At 36.3% G+C, this 16,636-nt stretch overlaps 1 protein-coding gene across 9 annotated transcripts in view; it reads right to left on the reverse strand.

Annotated features, from left to right (window-relative positions):
• Nucleotides 1–691: 691 nt before the first annotated feature.
• TUT4 (terminal uridylyl transferase 4) overlaps nt 692–16,636 on the reverse strand; it is a 131,713-nt gene continuing 115,768 nt past the window's right edge. For 4 of the 9 annotated variants that reach the window (XM_077779698.1, XM_077779697.1, XM_077779689.1 and 1 more), the window contains 6 exons: nt 13,207–13,322; nt 12,054–12,277; nt 10,321–10,421; nt 6,985–7,432; nt 2,293–2,451; nt 692–856 (listed from right to left, as the gene is read on the reverse strand). In XM_077779698.1, the coding sequence (XP_077635824.1) occupies nt 768–856; nt 2,293–2,451; nt 6,985–7,432; nt 10,321–10,421; nt 12,054–12,277; nt 13,207–13,322 (1,137 nt within the window). In that variant the 3' untranslated portion in view covers nt 692–767. Of the gene's footprint in view, nt 946–2,292; nt 2,452–6,984; nt 7,433–10,320; nt 10,422–12,053; nt 12,278–13,206; nt 13,323–16,636 lie in introns of all 9 variants that reach the window. The other 5 variants (XM_077779693.1, XM_077779696.1, XM_077779692.1 and 2 more) reach the window with 5 other exon arrangements.

The following is a 16,636-nucleotide window of genomic DNA, read 5'->3' on the forward strand; positions in this document are numbered from 1 at the left end:
CTGTTTCCCAATGATGAATAGACATGAAGAAAATATGTTTCTATCAGCTCCATACGGGTATTGTGAAGATCCAGTAAAATAAAGGACATAAAAAAGATACTCAGTTCTCTAAAACTAAGTCTGTAATTTAGAATGCTCCATTCACTGAGAGTAAAATAAATCTCTAAATTGTTACATTCTATTTCCATGATCTAAACAACCATATGAATTAACCAAATTTGACTCTTGTCAAAAAGATTTATTAACTTAAAATAGAATTACTTCAAATACAGACAAAAGCAACTCTGTTCAATTTTGAATATTTTCAATATACAAGAATGTAAAAGAAAAAATTCTGAATCTTCACGTTGTAGTTTATTATTTTTTTTACCTTTTAAAAAGTTTTTGGCACTACAAGGTTCTGTAAAGAATAGAAGTGACAAATTTAAAACACATGAAAGTTTTTCCTAATTCTTAAGAACAATAGATATAAAGTCTGAAGCAACCAAAGTATGAATACAGCTAATAGAAAATAAAGAATGTAATTTTTTAAATTCTCTCTTTATACAATTCATCAAGATTAAACAAAACATAAAATTCCCTTAAAAATAGGGTAATAAAATAGATGAAATTTGTATCACTCAATTTGGTGATACCAGTAAAAACTATAGTTCATATTTATATACAAATAATACAGTCTTTAAAAACAGTCTTAGAATTTAAATAAGCTATCTAAACATGTTAAAATTTTAAATCAGGACCTGATTTGTTTTGCTTTCCATTAAATGTCACTTTTTCTGCTGAATGTAACTGACATTGAGGTACGGATACCCTTGAGACAGCAGGATTGGCTGGTTGCTGTGCATCGGTAGACCAGCTGAAAGAAAATGGACTCGCATTACTCCGACACGTTTCCTCTTGGTGGGTGGGGACAACGCTCTCTACACCGACGGGTGGCACATCTGTCTGTTGGACACAACACAGACAGGAAACTGAAAGGCTTGTGCCTATTTATCTGACAACCCTTAGAATTAACTTGTAGCTAGTTCTCTTTTTTTCTATTTATACAGTAAAGAGGTGATAAAGTATGACAAAACATTTAGCAGGAGAAGGAAGAGGACAGCAGGGAAACGTGGGTATGTGAAAGAAAAGAGAGATGAAGGGAGGTATCAAAGGAAACAAATTTACCAGGGAAGAATTTCAGACTTCCCCGAACCATCCCACCAAGGCCTTAATATGACCAGTAATAACTTTTTTTGTTAATAAAAAAACTAGTTTTACTAGTTCTTTACTCAGAAGATTAAGTCTACCATAGTCAATGTTCTGCCACTCTATAACCTAGGAATGCCCCAGCAATACATGGATAGTTTAGGAAGGCTTAAATGAATTAAGCCTGAAACCTGTACCAGGGGCTTCCGTTTAAAGTTATCATTTCATTCAGTCAACATTTCCTGAGTGCATTTCTTTAATTTCTTGAACTCCTAGTTTAAGTGTAGTAACTCTAATTCTAGTTTTTTAATTTGTAGGTTAACGAGCTGAGGGCCAGACTCAGACATTCCCTATTAGAACTGAAATACCTCTGAGGCAAGTAGGCTAGATAAAATACTACAATTCTCCTTAGTTTGTAATATTCATTACTTAAATCTAACCTATTAGTGGTACATCAGCACCAACAGAATATAATGAATTCTAATTCAAATATTAGTTCAACTAAACAAATCTGACTATGTCACTATTCAACTCAAAAACTTCTATTAGATCCACATTACTTACTAAACTGAGCCCAAAAACTTTTTCATAATATGGCCTCAGCCTATCTTCTCTAGCCTATTCATCGTTCCCATACACTTCATCCTCTTGTTTTCTCTTCTTTTTTCCTCATTATCCAGGCAAAACTCCTTGACTTTACATATGTATTCCCTCAGCTAAGAACACTCTTCCCCTGTAATCTCTAACAAATCTGTAGAAAAAAACAAATCCTGTATCTCTTTCACAGTCTAATTCAAATAGCAAAATTTTGTGTGACTTGATCCCTGGTGTCCATATCTCCTATAAACTCTGCTAGGATAAAATTAACTGATTCCCTCTAAGCTCCTATCCTTGTCTATTCTACATGTCTGGCTCCTCTAAGTGTACAGGTTTTACTTAATTCTGTTTGAACAAGCACCTAGCACAGTGTGACGCATAGTATGCTCTCAATAAATGTTTACTGAATGCGTAAAATCTCACTCCTGGTTCCTGACCTTCAAAAAACAACCTTTGTCCCAGAACAAAACCCACCCAGACTCTTAATGAATTTGTAAACAACAGTACCTTGAGTATAGAATGGTTTGTTGGGCTGAAATCTGGCATTTCCCTGATGCATGAAGTTTTGATGCAAACCATAAGGCCACGAAGCTGGGACAAGAGGGAAATGGGGACGCGGTGCATGTTCCCAAGGAATTGGAGGATTTAGTCCTGGAAAGCCTGGCTCTGCATTTCAACAAGACAGGAAAGACATACTTTAAAATATCAGTTTATTCATTTAAATATTCCTTTATTCCACAAAGATTTATTGAGTACCTACCACTGGACAAGAACAATGCTAAATGCAGAGGATACTAATTTTTTAAAAAACCAAACACTGTGCTCAAATTATTCATAAAAGACATATAAAAAATAGAGATGCAATAATATGTAGTCATTGCTATAACAGATTGATGGAAGGTGTTCTAAAGAGGGAGCTAGAGTGCCTGGGTGGTTCAGCTGGTTAAGCAACTGACTCTTGGTTTCAGTTTGGGTTAGGATCTCATGGTTCAGTTTGCAAGTTCAACCCCTGCGTCAGGCTCTGTGTTGACCGTGTGGAGCCTGCTTGGGATTCTCTGTCCCTCCCCTGCTTGTGCTCTCTCTCTCTCTTTAATATTAATAAATATTAACAAAATAATAATAATAAAAATAAAGAGGAGGCTAACCTATTTGGTTCAAGGCTAGAAAAGATTTTCCTAAGATGACTGACTAAACTGAATTTTAAAGCACAAGGAACTGTTAGGCAAAATGGAGCAAAGAGGGCATTTCAAACAGAAGGAATAACAAGTACAACAGCCAGGAAACAGGACAGTACAGCAAGTTTGGGAAGCTGCAAAATTACCACTAAAGAGTAAAAGACGCCAATGATAAGAAAAAAAGGCTGGGATAAGATAGGATTTACATTTCAAAGAACTTTAGTACATCATTAAGGAGCTTCCACTTTTTCCTAAAGACAGTGCCACTATCCTAGAAACAAGTATATTAAGGCCTGAAAGGCAATTCTATTAGATGCTGAAGCACTGTGGTATAATGGTCAAGAACTTGGGCTTTGGAGCCAACCAGGTTAAAGTTCAAATCCCAGTTCCAAAAATTACTAAAGTTCAATTATGCACCTCTGGTTTTGTGAGGATTAAATCAGATAACAAAAATAATGTGCCTTGCACAAGTTGTGATATATAAGTAGGGACTCAAAAAATAGGAGTGCTATCCATTCTATGGCAAACCACCCCCACAATCAACTTCCCTTTAGATGTATCTGTAAGTACATCTTTCAAAGTGCATGTTTTCAAACTATCCCCTAAATCGTTTGGATCACATGGTGGCTTTTCTCATCCAGGGTCACAATGTGGCAGGAAAGAATGTGAAAGGCACTCCCCTCATTCACTCAACTTCCTAGCAGGAACTCAAATTAGGAGGTACCAGACAGGGAGGAGTACACAGTCAGAAAACTAAAACCCATTCTTGCCACACTCTTAACAAGCTGTCTTCTTAGGAGGTAAGCAGAAAAACAAAGCAGCTGACTCGCTGAAAGTTCATAAAACCAAGTTACAATTAAGAGCTGAAGCTATAGGATATAGTTTTTTCTTTAAATGAGACTGGGTATATATACGGAGGTCCTGACCAATTGAGAAACGGCGTTTTGAAATCAAAGGGTATTTCTTAGGATATATTCCAATCTCCCTTGGCCATTTTTCAAAACCAAATATTTTCATAATATATTCTCTTATCCAATCCTTCCATTTTCAACAAATTAGTAATTTTAACTGTAATATGAACTAGGAGTTGTAAATTTGTCTTACATGTAACAAATATTTACTGAGTAATTATTACATAATAAAAATACTGTATGTTTAATGTATCTAACATCCATGAGGCACTTTATTGGACACTACAGAGCTAATGATAGGCGAGAAACAATTCACAGCCTCTAGAAGTTCAGTCTAATGGGTTATGCAAACAAGTAAACTGGCAATTTCATAAGTATAAAGATACAGATATTAAGGAAACATGGAAAAGAGAAAGGATACCCAGCACATTTGGAGCACAAAATCAACAAGAGGGGCTTCCTGCTAGAAAGTGAGCTACATTTAACAATGGAGGATGAATGAGTCACCCAAGCTATGGAACAAAGCAAAAGGAGGTGAGAGTGAGGAGGAGGGACGGATAGGGAGAGGATTTTCCAGGCAGAGGGACCAACTTAAGTAAGCGGGCGTTAAGAGATAGTACAGTATGTTCCTAAGATGTTAATTAGTTCATTATGACTGACAGAGATCAACTAGTGGTGGTACTGGGAGGCCTAAAACTGTAATAAATGAGGCACTACATCAAAAGGTAAGACACTGGGTCTGTGTTCATGATTATATAACCCAGTCACTATCATGGTACATGTCATAACATATATACAATAAACATCTGTTGAATGACAGAGCAGAGATACATTAGAATGGCCATGTACAGGGCACCTAGATGCTAGGTGGCTCAGTCAGTTAAGTGTCTGACTCTTGATTTCAGCTCAGGTCATGATCTTGCAGTTTGTAGGTTCTAGCACCATACTGGACTCTGTACTAACAGTTCAGAGCCTGCTTATGAGTCTTTCTCTCCCTCTCTCTCCCCTAGGGGTGGCCCTCCCTACTCGCTTTCACTCTCTCTCAAAATAAAAATAATAATTTTTTAGAAATGGCCATGTATGCCATATATCCTTTGATTTTGGAAATCTGAATGAGTTCCCATATCCTGACATTTCTGCTCAGCAAAATACATTACATGTATTGTTCCCAAACACAGCAGAGATACCTCCTCCATGGTGGTGCTCTAAACAATAGCATATTTTTGTATAAAAAGTACTAAAATTCTTTTGAAAACTGATAAAGGGAAAGAATCTAGCTTTTAGTCTACCCTTCTTATATTTCAGGATAATCAAGTAGTTAATAAGGAAACGTTTTCTTTATAGAAGAATCACAAACAGTAAACAGAAAATCATTTTACAATCCATAGTAAAATAATGATTATCAACAATAATTATCAATAATGGCTAACACTGTTATGTAAAAATTAATGAGAAGCTTTATAAGGCGTAGAATACACTGATATCACCTAACTCATTGATCAATCTTAGATCACTAAGAGAGGAAAAGAGAGAGTTAATTTCTTTTTGAAGTGAGGAAGCAAGAAACATATAGGACCAACCAAGAGGTAAAATTCTTGCCAACAAAATCTAATCTAATCTAACCTTATTGCCAGACAGAAGCAGAGAGAATACTATGGAGAGAAGAAAATTTATATTTGCATCTGAGATAGTATAATATATGAGTTTGTGGATGGCTACAAGACTTTCAAAATCATCTGCAACACTCTAAAACTAAATCTAATTCAGCCTCTGGACCTAACTTCCAATTAGAGGAAATATGGAGACAGTGGTACATGTTAAATAATGTCACAAAGATACAATTCAGCGAACATCAGAATAGAAGAAGTTCTACAGTTTCTTTAATAAAATAGTTTATATGGGGGAAAAAACAGTGAACAGGAAGTATTATATACTAAAGTAGACTTAAGAAATGAAACAAGCATACACATATAATGTAAGGGCTTTGTTTGAATCCTGATTCAAATAAATCAACAATAGTTTTAGAAAAATAATAAAAATGAACACGTATTAGGTGATAAAAGGTATGGTAACGGTCTTGTAATTTTTTTAAGAGATATAAAACAGGTTTATAAGGAAATTTGACCTGATGTCTGAGATTTGATTAAATACTAAAGCCAAAAGAATTTTTTAAATGAGGAAAAGGACTCAAAGAATAGCAAATATTGTTAACTGTTAAAAGTTGGGTAATGAAGTGCTTGTCCTACTTTAAAACTCTCTCCTTTTCATTTCATCTCTCCTTGAAATGTTTGTACTTTCAAAAAAGCATTTAAAAAAAAACAAAAAACAAAAAAGCATTTTAAAATAAAAATATTATCAACTAAAAAGCTGAATATTGAACAAGATTTATGGTATATATTTTTTAATTATGCAAATATTAAAAAAATGACAGGATGGTAACACACCTAAGTATTACTTGGCAATTATGTCTAGGAATTGAGATTATGGATTATCTTTTCTTTTTCAAATGTTCTATAATAAAAATGTATTACTTACATATCAGAAAAAAACTAGTATTTTTTAATGCTACAAAGTGCTACTAGTATCTTTTTAATGAATTGCTCCTTACTGGGAGATAGTTAGAGTAGAGTCTAGGGCAAAGAGCACAGGTTTTGAAGAAAGAAATTGGTCTCAAACTTGTATCTACTAAGATTAATTATAAGAACATGAAGTTAAGTTACTTAACCCTACAATTTCCTCAACTATAAAATGAGTGCTAGTAATACCTACACCAAGCAGGATTGCAGTAAAAATTTTAAATAGTATTAAAATAAGTAACATTTATGTATATTACCTCATTTAATATTCACAACATCCTTGTGAGTTAGATGCTATTAATATCCTTATTTTACAGATGAAATCAATGCACAAAGAGATTAAGCAACTGCCTAATCCCACATAACAAATGGCAGAGCCAGGATTCAAATCTAGGCAGTCTGAATTCACAGCCCATACGCTGTATCTAATCCTCTACTTGCCCCTCTATAAATAGTTCCTCACTTTTATGTCCCCCAATAATACCAATCACCCAACCTTTCTACAGACAGATGCAAAAGAAGAAAAGGAAGGGTTACCCGAATTTCCAACTGTACCGTTGTTCACCAGGGAATTTGGAGCCACAGTACGAGGCCAGTGTCCATCATGAGAAGAGTTAGGGATCGCCACAGGTCTGGCAGCAGGCTGTGCAAAGATGATGCTGGGATCATTCAGGCCAATATTGCTGGGGGCACTGCCTGGTGCAGAGTGGATCACTGGGCCGTGAATAGGCCAGGACGGGGCAGGGATCTGGAGAGGGTGCATTGGCAACAGTCCCATATTGTGCATGGGAGAATACTGAGCTGGTGGTGACTGAGGAAAGTTATACATAGGCATCTGGACCTGATGCGGGGTCTGGGCTCCCTGCTGAGGTGGGCCAAGCTTGGGTTGGGATCCTGGCTGGGATGGAGACTGGGTAATGGCAGCTGATTGGGAAGAGTTCTGGGGAAATGGCTGGGGCTGAGGAGAATAAGATGGGGAATCAGACTGCAAAGAGAAAAAGATAACATCTTAAAATTAATTTTAAAACATGTTAATATCATAAAAGCAGAGACTATCAAAATACAAAATTATGGAGTTATTTCATTAGAATATTATCAACAGAACTCTATGATATGCATAATAAACAATAATAGAGTCTCATTTTACATGAAAATATAATTTTCTCCAAGATTCTCAAACCCTCTCTGACATATGTATTACCTATAAATCCTTTTACTGTGCAAAGAAAAAAGACCCCAAATGTCATTCCCATCATGCAGAACCCACATTTCCAACTGTAACTAGAAACTTATATCTAAAAATCTCACAGTCACCTTGATTCAGTCCCTCAACAAGTATCAAATATGTGTAGGCATGGTTCTAGGTGTTAAAAATACAATACTAACATGTATGCCCTCATGGAACTTAAAATTTATGGGGGAAAGGAGGAATAGCACATGAAGATTACAAAAGCAATCACAATAAATTATAATGATAACTATGATAAGAATGAATAATGTATAGTGTATAAGTAAATCCCAGAGCAGGAACACCTAAAAGTACTTTGGGAAGACAGAAAGATAAGATGAATGAAAGTGGAAATCAAGGAAAGTGACCTTTAAGCTGAGACTCCAGAGTAACAGAAATCAGTCTGATAAAAGAGGACAGGGATAGGGATAGGGATAGGGGAAGGAAGGAATATTTCAAGGAGAGAGAACAACATGACTGATGGTCTTTAGATTCATGAACACCTGGCTTTTTAAGTAACTGGATTCTGAAATAAGTTTAATATTACTGGAGTACACAGGTAGGGGAATGGCAGATTTGAGGTTGAAGAACCAATGAGGGACAAGATAACGAAGGGTACCACAGCCCTTGTAGTTAAGACTTTATCCTGAGGGCACTGGGAAACCAGTGAAGGGTTTTAAATCGGTCAGGAAGACCATCAATCTGCATTTTAGAAAAATTATTCTGTCTTAAATAGGAATGAAACAGATAATATGAGGGGGTGGGGGGAGACTAATGAGACTGATTAAAAGGCTGCTATAATAAGTAGTCCTGAGATGATGGTAAGTTAGGCTTGGGACATACAATATAGGGACAGGGAATCAAATGGCTGTGAGCTATTTTTTACAAGGAGAAACAAAAGGAATTGGTGACTGATTTGGATGTGTGAGTTGAGGGAGAGGAGTAGTTCTGGAAACCAGAGAGTAGGATCATTCAATGAGATGGAGAACACAGGGGCAAGAAGAGGAAAGTCTAGGGATTTGGAGAAAAATATTAAGTTACATTTTAGACATTTGAAGTTAAAGTGCTTTGTGAGACATCAGAACAGCAATGTCCATTAGACTCTTACCCAAATATCAAGTAAGAGAAAAGTGAGTGCTAGAAGCAAAGGGTAGAAATTAGAAGCAGCACAGGAAAGTGGTTACAGCACAGGTTTTGGAGACAGAGCCTGAGGATTCAAGTTCTATTTATAAGTGTGTTTTGACCTCAGGCAAAAAAAACTTAAATCTCAGTTTCTTTACCTGTAATGTATAAATAATAAACTGAATCTATCTCATAGGTTGTGTAGTTTAACTAAACAATACAAGTGGGAAATACAAACACCAAATTAAGGATAGTAGATACACTTTAGTAACTAGAAAGGGATGGTAGGAAGGTTTTAAGATGGTTGGAAGAGTTTAAGATTCAAGAGGAATGCATAGGGATTGTTGACGATAGTAATTTTTTAATAAATCAAAGATAACAAAATGTTAAGAATTATTAAAGTCTGGTGGTACTACATGAATGTTTATTATTTTCTGTACTTTTCCAATATTTTACAGAAAGAAATAAGAAAAAAGCATATATACAGTACATAGCACCCAACAATGTTAGCTAATATTACTGTTATTATATAACATTTATGAAAACGTCAGGCCCATAGTAGTTATGCCAATATTACAGGTGAAGAAAGTGGGCTCCTAACTGTTCCCAATCTCTTCCTATGTTGATCTTCATATACTCTTGGAATTTTTCTCTAGGGGGCGTCTGGGTGGCTCGTTTGGTTAAGCTTCTGACTCTTGGTTTCAGCTCAGGTCATGNCACAGATCATATCAGATTTAACATGTTTAATAGTTAACAGTTTTGAAGCTACATAGCTTTGAAGCTACACAGACCTAGGTTTGAATCTTTTAATTTCTTACTCTCAGCCTCCCAATTTGTAAAATTTGTTCATCTTAATACCTTCCACTTCACATGGTAACCCAAAGGATTAAGTGTGATGCACCAAAGCATAATGTCACATTCAGAGTAAGCAAGTGTTCAATTGGCATTGAATTAATTAATATAAGAAGGGCAAAATAATATAGATTTACACAAAGGTTAAGAGCAACTCAGCAAAAATGAAACTTGTGAATCTGAACTCTAATTCAGTATTCTGCTTTCACTGGATATATTTCAGTAGGTATTCAAATCAGCTAGGAGACACATAAAAGCTTCAAGCAAGTACAATACCATGCATGTATTGCCCTAACAGTACTAAACCTCTAACACATCTCAATTTTTGTGTCCAATTTTAATAAATGTTGCTGATATTTTTCCACTAGGCAAAGCCTAGAACCTCAAAGTCATTACCTTAATCTACCAACAAACATATTAGGTATTTGTTATCTTACTTTATAAATAAGAAGGCAAGGTCACTGAAGTTAAGTAGCTTGCCCACAGATACAAACCCAGATTTACATTACTCCAAAAATAATGCTCATTCCACCTCAGGTGACTAGCAAGAATACCTCTACAAAGCAACGTGTAATCTGAATAATTCTATTGGCAAGTCTAAAAGATCAACCCTATCAAAGATAGTACTATCTTCCTGCCAAGACTAACCCAGTTGCAGGCTGAGTACTTACACATTCTGAGGATTGTCTGGTCCTTATGGACTGATCACCCTGTTGCTGGGCTGAACCAGCCACTTGTTGGGCATTTACAAGGTTGCGGACCAACTGGGCTGCTAAGAAAAGACAACAGAAAGAAAATCAACAGATAAAAGAAAACAGCAGAGAAATGACAATCAGTAAACTTTTTCTGTTTTTTCTGTTAAAGAGTCTCAAATCTCTGAGATTTTATAAACTTGTACTTTTAAACTATGATTATGTTTGTGAAGGACTTGTAACAACATTTTTAAATGTCTTTTTCAAACTTGTAAATCACTAAAAAAAATACACTGTGAGGGATGCCTGGGTGGCTCAGTTGATTAAACCTCCAACTCTTGATTTCGGCTCAAGTCATGACCGGCGGTTTGTAAGTTCGAGCCCCATATCAGGCTGTCAGCACAGAGCCTACTTGGGATTCTTTGTTCCCTCTCTCTCCTCCTCTCCTGAGTGCACACATGTGCATGCATGCACTCTCCGCTCTCAAAAATAAATAAATAAACTTAAAAAAAACTGGGGGTAGAAACATGGACAAAAAGACAAACACTGCTTTTCTAAAGGAGACAATGTATTTCAGAAAAATACCTTCTGCAGGGCACCTGGGTGGCTTAGTCAGTAGAGCAAGGTTTGTGGGTTCGAGCCCTGTGCTGTCAGTGTGGAGCCTGCTTGGGATTCTCTCTCTCACTTTCTCTCTGCACCTCCCCAGCTTGCTCATGCCCTTTCTCTCAAAAATAATAAACTTAAAAGAAAAAAAACCTTCTGCAACAAGAATCTGAGTGGCTGGAAATCATCACTTCTAAAAGATTCTACTTTCTTTCAATAGACTCATTTGGGTTTCTAATTCTTTTTTTTTTTTAATGTTTATTTTTAAGAGAGGGAGAGAACAAACAGTAGAGAGGCAGAAAGAGAGGGAGACACAGAATCCCAAGCAGGCTTTAGGCTCTTGAGCTGTCAGCACAGAGTCCAACGTGAGGCTCGAACCCACAAACCATGAGATCATGACCTGAGCCAAAATCAGATGCTTACCCAACTGACCACCCAGGTACTCCTTTGGGTTTCTAATTCTTTTTTTTTTTTTTTTTTTTTTGGGTTTCTAATTTTTAAAGTTACTTATGAATTATAACAAGAACATATCTCCCTCTCTCATAACAGCAATGGGAAGAAACATAATTTCTCCTGTTATGTCCCCAGAAAAAAACCTCTTGTAAATTTTTGGAGAAAAAAAAAATTAGCTTCTGTTAACTTTTGATAGTGAAGGAACAAAGATTATAACTCAAATCCAAAGATTACTTAAAAAAGGGAGTTTACTGAATACCACAGACTTCTAAGGGCTTAATAGTGAACATATTTGAGTACTGTTCAAAATAAAAGCTTATTAAAATTTTCTCTCTTTAAGAAAACATAAGGTCCAAAATCATATAGCCAAGTTTAGAACAGAAAATCAGTTAAGCATTCAACTCATGATTTTGGTTCAGGTATTGATCTCAACAGTTTTGAGAGCAAGCCCCAAGTCCGTCTCCACCCTGGACATGGAATCTGCTTAAGATATTCTCTCCCCCTCTCCTTCTGTCCTTCCCGCTCGTGTACACATATACTCTCTCTCAAAAAAAAAAAAAAAAAAAAAAAAAATAAANAAAAAAAAACATTAAAAATGATATCAACACAAACGACCTTATTTCTACGAGAAACTATTCTTGACTTATTCTATTTACCTGCCACACTGCTATTCCTCTGGCGGGCCAGCTTGACCTCTGGGCACTCCCTTCGTACATGTCCTGCATCTCCACATATGAAACATCTGAGGTCTCTGGGGTCTCTAAACTCTCGAGTGTCATGGAGGTCTCGGGGGTCAAGAAGGTCTCGGGAGTCTTTCTCCTCTTCATTCCCATCCTTCTCTTCTTCACTGTCTTTCTTCTTTAGTCTAAACAGTAAACTGCTGATACCAATAATGTGGGGCTAGGGACTTGTAAACTGAGTGAATCACAGAACAAACTAAACTATTCAAGAATCTCACAATAAAGGTATCAACATGCCCATGGTTTCATGCATCTTTTGTAAGACAAAGGAACTCACGTTTATAGCACACCTACTCATATGGCAGCAACTGGGTATTCTAGTAGTTTTATAATACATTATCAAATTAGAAAAAAATTTTAGTATAAAATTTTAATCTTGTAACAATTCTTAGAGGCTGGTATTTATTAACTCCATTTTAGGAGTTAATAAACAGAGTAAGCAGATGATGCTTAGAGAAAGTGTCTTCTCTAAATTTAACAGTCAGTAAATAGCACCGATACAACCTAGGAATTCATTCTGTCTGACAAGTTCTAAGCTCTTTATGTTAGGCAGGACTTGATAAATACAGAAGGGATTTTCTTGACCTATTAAAGTGTATTTCATAAATACATCTTCAGGGGGTATAGAGAATATATATTCCTCAAAGTATATATTACATAGGTATACCTCACAGCAGATACCTCAAAGATTTAGTTAACTGTATATTATATATTAATTATTGGTTTGATGACTGTGAGGTCCTCAGCAAGAACCCCATGACTTGGTTACTGTTTTTCTTGACTCCTAGCACAGCTCCCAGTAAAATAGATATCAATAAATGCTTCTTCAATTAAAAAAAGAAGAAACACAAAGCCAAAATGAATTACTGAATAAACAAATGAATATTTTAAGATACCATTGTACCATAAATCTAACTCTATTAACAAAATTCCATTCCAATATTCATTTACCCAATGTCTAATTTAAGCCCTGAACTTTCTCACTTAAACATATATGAACACAGTTAGAGCTACAACTGGCCTCACATTTATTTTCCCTGGTAATGTTCATATATAATCATATGCCAACCTTCTCCTTTTAGGGCAGTCTTTCATGTAGTGGCCTATTTTTCCACACACACGGCAACATCGATCATTAGGAGCCAGTTCTCCATCTGTTAATACTCGGGAATCAAAGAAGTACTCCTAGGGAGAAAATAAAAATTTACTAGAAAAAAATATGAATTTTGGAATCCAAATGGAAGTAAGACCAGATGCAAAAGTGGTTTTAAAAACAGGAAACAGGGGCGCCTGGGTGGCTTAGTAGGTTAAGCATCTGACTTTCGCTTAGGTCATGATCTCGCGGTTCGTGGGTTCGAGCCCTGCGTCGGGCTCTGTGCTGACTGCCAGCTCAGAGCCTGGAGCCTATTTCAGAGTCTGTGTCTCCCTCTCTCTCTGACCCTCCCCTGCTCACGCTGTCTCTCTTTCTCTCTCTCCTAGAAATTAAAAAAAAAAAAAAAAACAGGAAATAGGGGCACTTGGGTGGCTCAGTCAGTTAAGCATCCGACTCTTGATCTCAGCTCAGGTCATGATCTCATGGTCTTGAGATCGAGCCCTGTGTCAGGCTATGCGCTGACAGTGCTTGGGATTCTCTCCTTCATTCTCTTCCTCTCCCCTACTCTCTCTCTCAAAATAAATAAACTTAAAAAAATCAACAAATATTTCACTATAACTAAAACCATGATATGAAAATAAGATTAAGAATTATCATCATCAATATCACAGCTGCAAACAGTGCTAACCACTTTACATCCACATTATTTCCTCATTCATCTGCGGCATCTTTCCATAATATTTCAATAAAGTAGACAGTATTTTCCAAATTTAGTTTTGAGAGAGCACAAGCGGGGAAGGAGCACAGAGAGGGACAGAGGATCTAAAGCAGGCTCTGCACTAACAGGCTGACAACAGTGAGCCTGATGTGGGGCTCGAACTCAGGAACTGCGAGATCATAACCTGAACCAAAGTCAAATGCACAACTGACTGAGCCACCCAGGTGCCCCTAAAGTAGATACTATTTTCATCCTCACTTTATAGATGAGGAAATAGAGGCTCAGAGAGTTCAAGTCATTTGCCCAAAGTAAAAAAAGCTGGTAAGTAAAGCAAGATTCAAAGCTAAGTCTGTCTGACTACAAATCTCATGTTTTCTGCCTTACCAGGCTGCTTCTAGAAAAAAATTATGCTCTTTACAAAGAAGCTCTATGTAAATAAAGCAATCCTCTGGTTTACTTAAAATATGATTTGCTTATAACTTCTTAAGAACATATAACATTTATTATATAAAGTAGGGTATACCTAAAAAGAAGGTAGAGCACCAGTACGAAGCAAATCCTTTTCCCAAGTCTTTACAAGACCCAGGATTATTTTTCCTTTATCCTAGGTACCGTGCTTATTCTTCTAAGTTTTAGCTCAGTTTTGTTTTGCACTATCACAAAGACTAGTTTGTCCTAACAGTACCCACATCTCTGGAAGGCAAGAGAATATGTCCATATAGTTATCTTCAAATCTATCTAAAATCAGTTATAAAAGAGACACACCTACTAGGATGGCGATCATAAAAAGAAAATGAATGTGGATGAAATGGAACCCACATGTATTGCTAGTGGGAAAATAAAATAAGATAGTTTCTTTTAAAAAAAGTTTGGCAGCAGGGCACCTGGGTGGCTCAGTCAATCGAGCATATGACTTTGGCTCAGGTCATGATCTTGTGATTCACGAGTTTAAGCCCCGTGTTGGGCTCTGTGCTGACAGTTCAGAGCCTGCAGCCTTCTTTGGATTCTATGTCTCCCTCTCTCTCTGCCTCTCCCTTGCTTGTACTCTGTCTCTCTCTTTCAAAAATAAAACATTAAATTAAAAAAATGTTTAGCAGCACCTCCAAAAGTTAAAAGTAAATTTATCAAAATGACCCAGCAATTCTACTGTTAGGTATACAACCAAAAGAAATGAAAACATACATCCACACAAAAATTTGCACATAAATATTCACAGCAGCATTACTCAGAATATCCCAGAAGTAGAAACAACTCAAATGTCCAACACAGGTGATGAATAGAAATGAAATCTGATTTATCCATATAATGGAATACCATTCATACCACCCATAAAAAGGAATGAAGTACTGATACATGAACAAACCCTGAGAACATTAGCCCATATGAAAGAAGCCAGTCACAAAAGGCTCCACATATGAGTCCATTTGTAAAAAATGTCCACATAGGCAAATCTACAGAGACAAAAAAAGGATCGGTGGTTTGAGGGGTAGGAGTGAAAAGGATTAGGGAATGAACATCAATAGGAATAGGGGTTTCCTTGAGAGACAAACAAAATGTTCTAAATTAGATTGTGGTGATAGCTGCACATGATGTGAATGTATTATAAACCTGTGAATTAACTACTCACTGTATATCAGTGAATTGTTGAGTATGTGAATTATATTGGCAAGGTTGCATTTTTAAAAACAGATAAAAGAGAATTCCTCACAGTTATTACTGATGAAATCAATGTAGCTAATTAAAATCTTCATATTTTGTGCCAAGACAAAATGAAAGGCTATGTCAATTCACCCAGCTGCTTAAGGCAGAAACCTAGGAATCATCCTGAACTTGGTCTCTCCTTCACCATCACCTCTAATTAATCACCAAGTTGTATCCATTTTATTCTGGAATCTCTCTCTAATCCAAACTGCCCATTCCCCCATCCCAGTTAAGGTAGCTTAGACCTGAGAGGGTCAACAAACTTTTCCTGTACCAGCGAGTAAATATTTTAGGTGCTGTGACAAAATTGAAGATATTGTGTAGTACTTAACAAGAGAGAAAGCAAATTCCCACTAAATTTTTATTGAAGAATTTCAAAATAAACACTAACAATAATTGAGTGTAATTTTTTGTAATAAAAGTTTACTAATCAGAAGAAAGTAATTCTTTCTGGGGGAGACATTTTGCCTGAGGTTCAAAATTAGTGTTCCCTATCATTAAAATAGAGAGCAAATGCTCACCTCTTAATGCTAATCTAAAATATCTATATATAGATATTTATATATCTAAAATATCTTAATGCTACCTAAAATAACTATATTTTATGTATCTCATCTTTGAAATGTTTTTCACAGATGAAGAGACTAAAGATTAAAGGACTAACAAATGGATCTAGAGTGCAAATGAAGGACTAGTCTCTGATAAAGAAAATGTATCTGTGGGGAACCTGGGTGGCTCAGTCAGCTGAATATCTGACTTCCGCTCAGGTCATGATCTCAGGTCATGATCTCATGGTTGGTGAGTTCAAGTCCCACATTAGGCTTGCTGCTGTCATAACAGAGCCTGCTTCAGAACTCTGTCCCCCTCTTTCTCTGCCCCTCTCCTGTTCGTGCTCTCTCTTTCTCAAAAATAAATAAATAAACATTTAAAAAAATGTATCTACAGATGCAGGCAGATTTATAGATTTACAGATTTATAGAGAATAAA

The sequence above is a fragment of the Crocuta crocuta genome, unplaced genomic scaffold (genome assembly GCF_008692635.1).
Source record: "Crocuta crocuta isolate KB4526 unplaced genomic scaffold, BGI_CrCroc_1.0 scaffold168, whole genome shotgun sequence".
Taxonomy (NCBI): domain Eukaryota; kingdom Metazoa; phylum Chordata; class Mammalia; order Carnivora; family Hyaenidae; genus Crocuta; species Crocuta crocuta.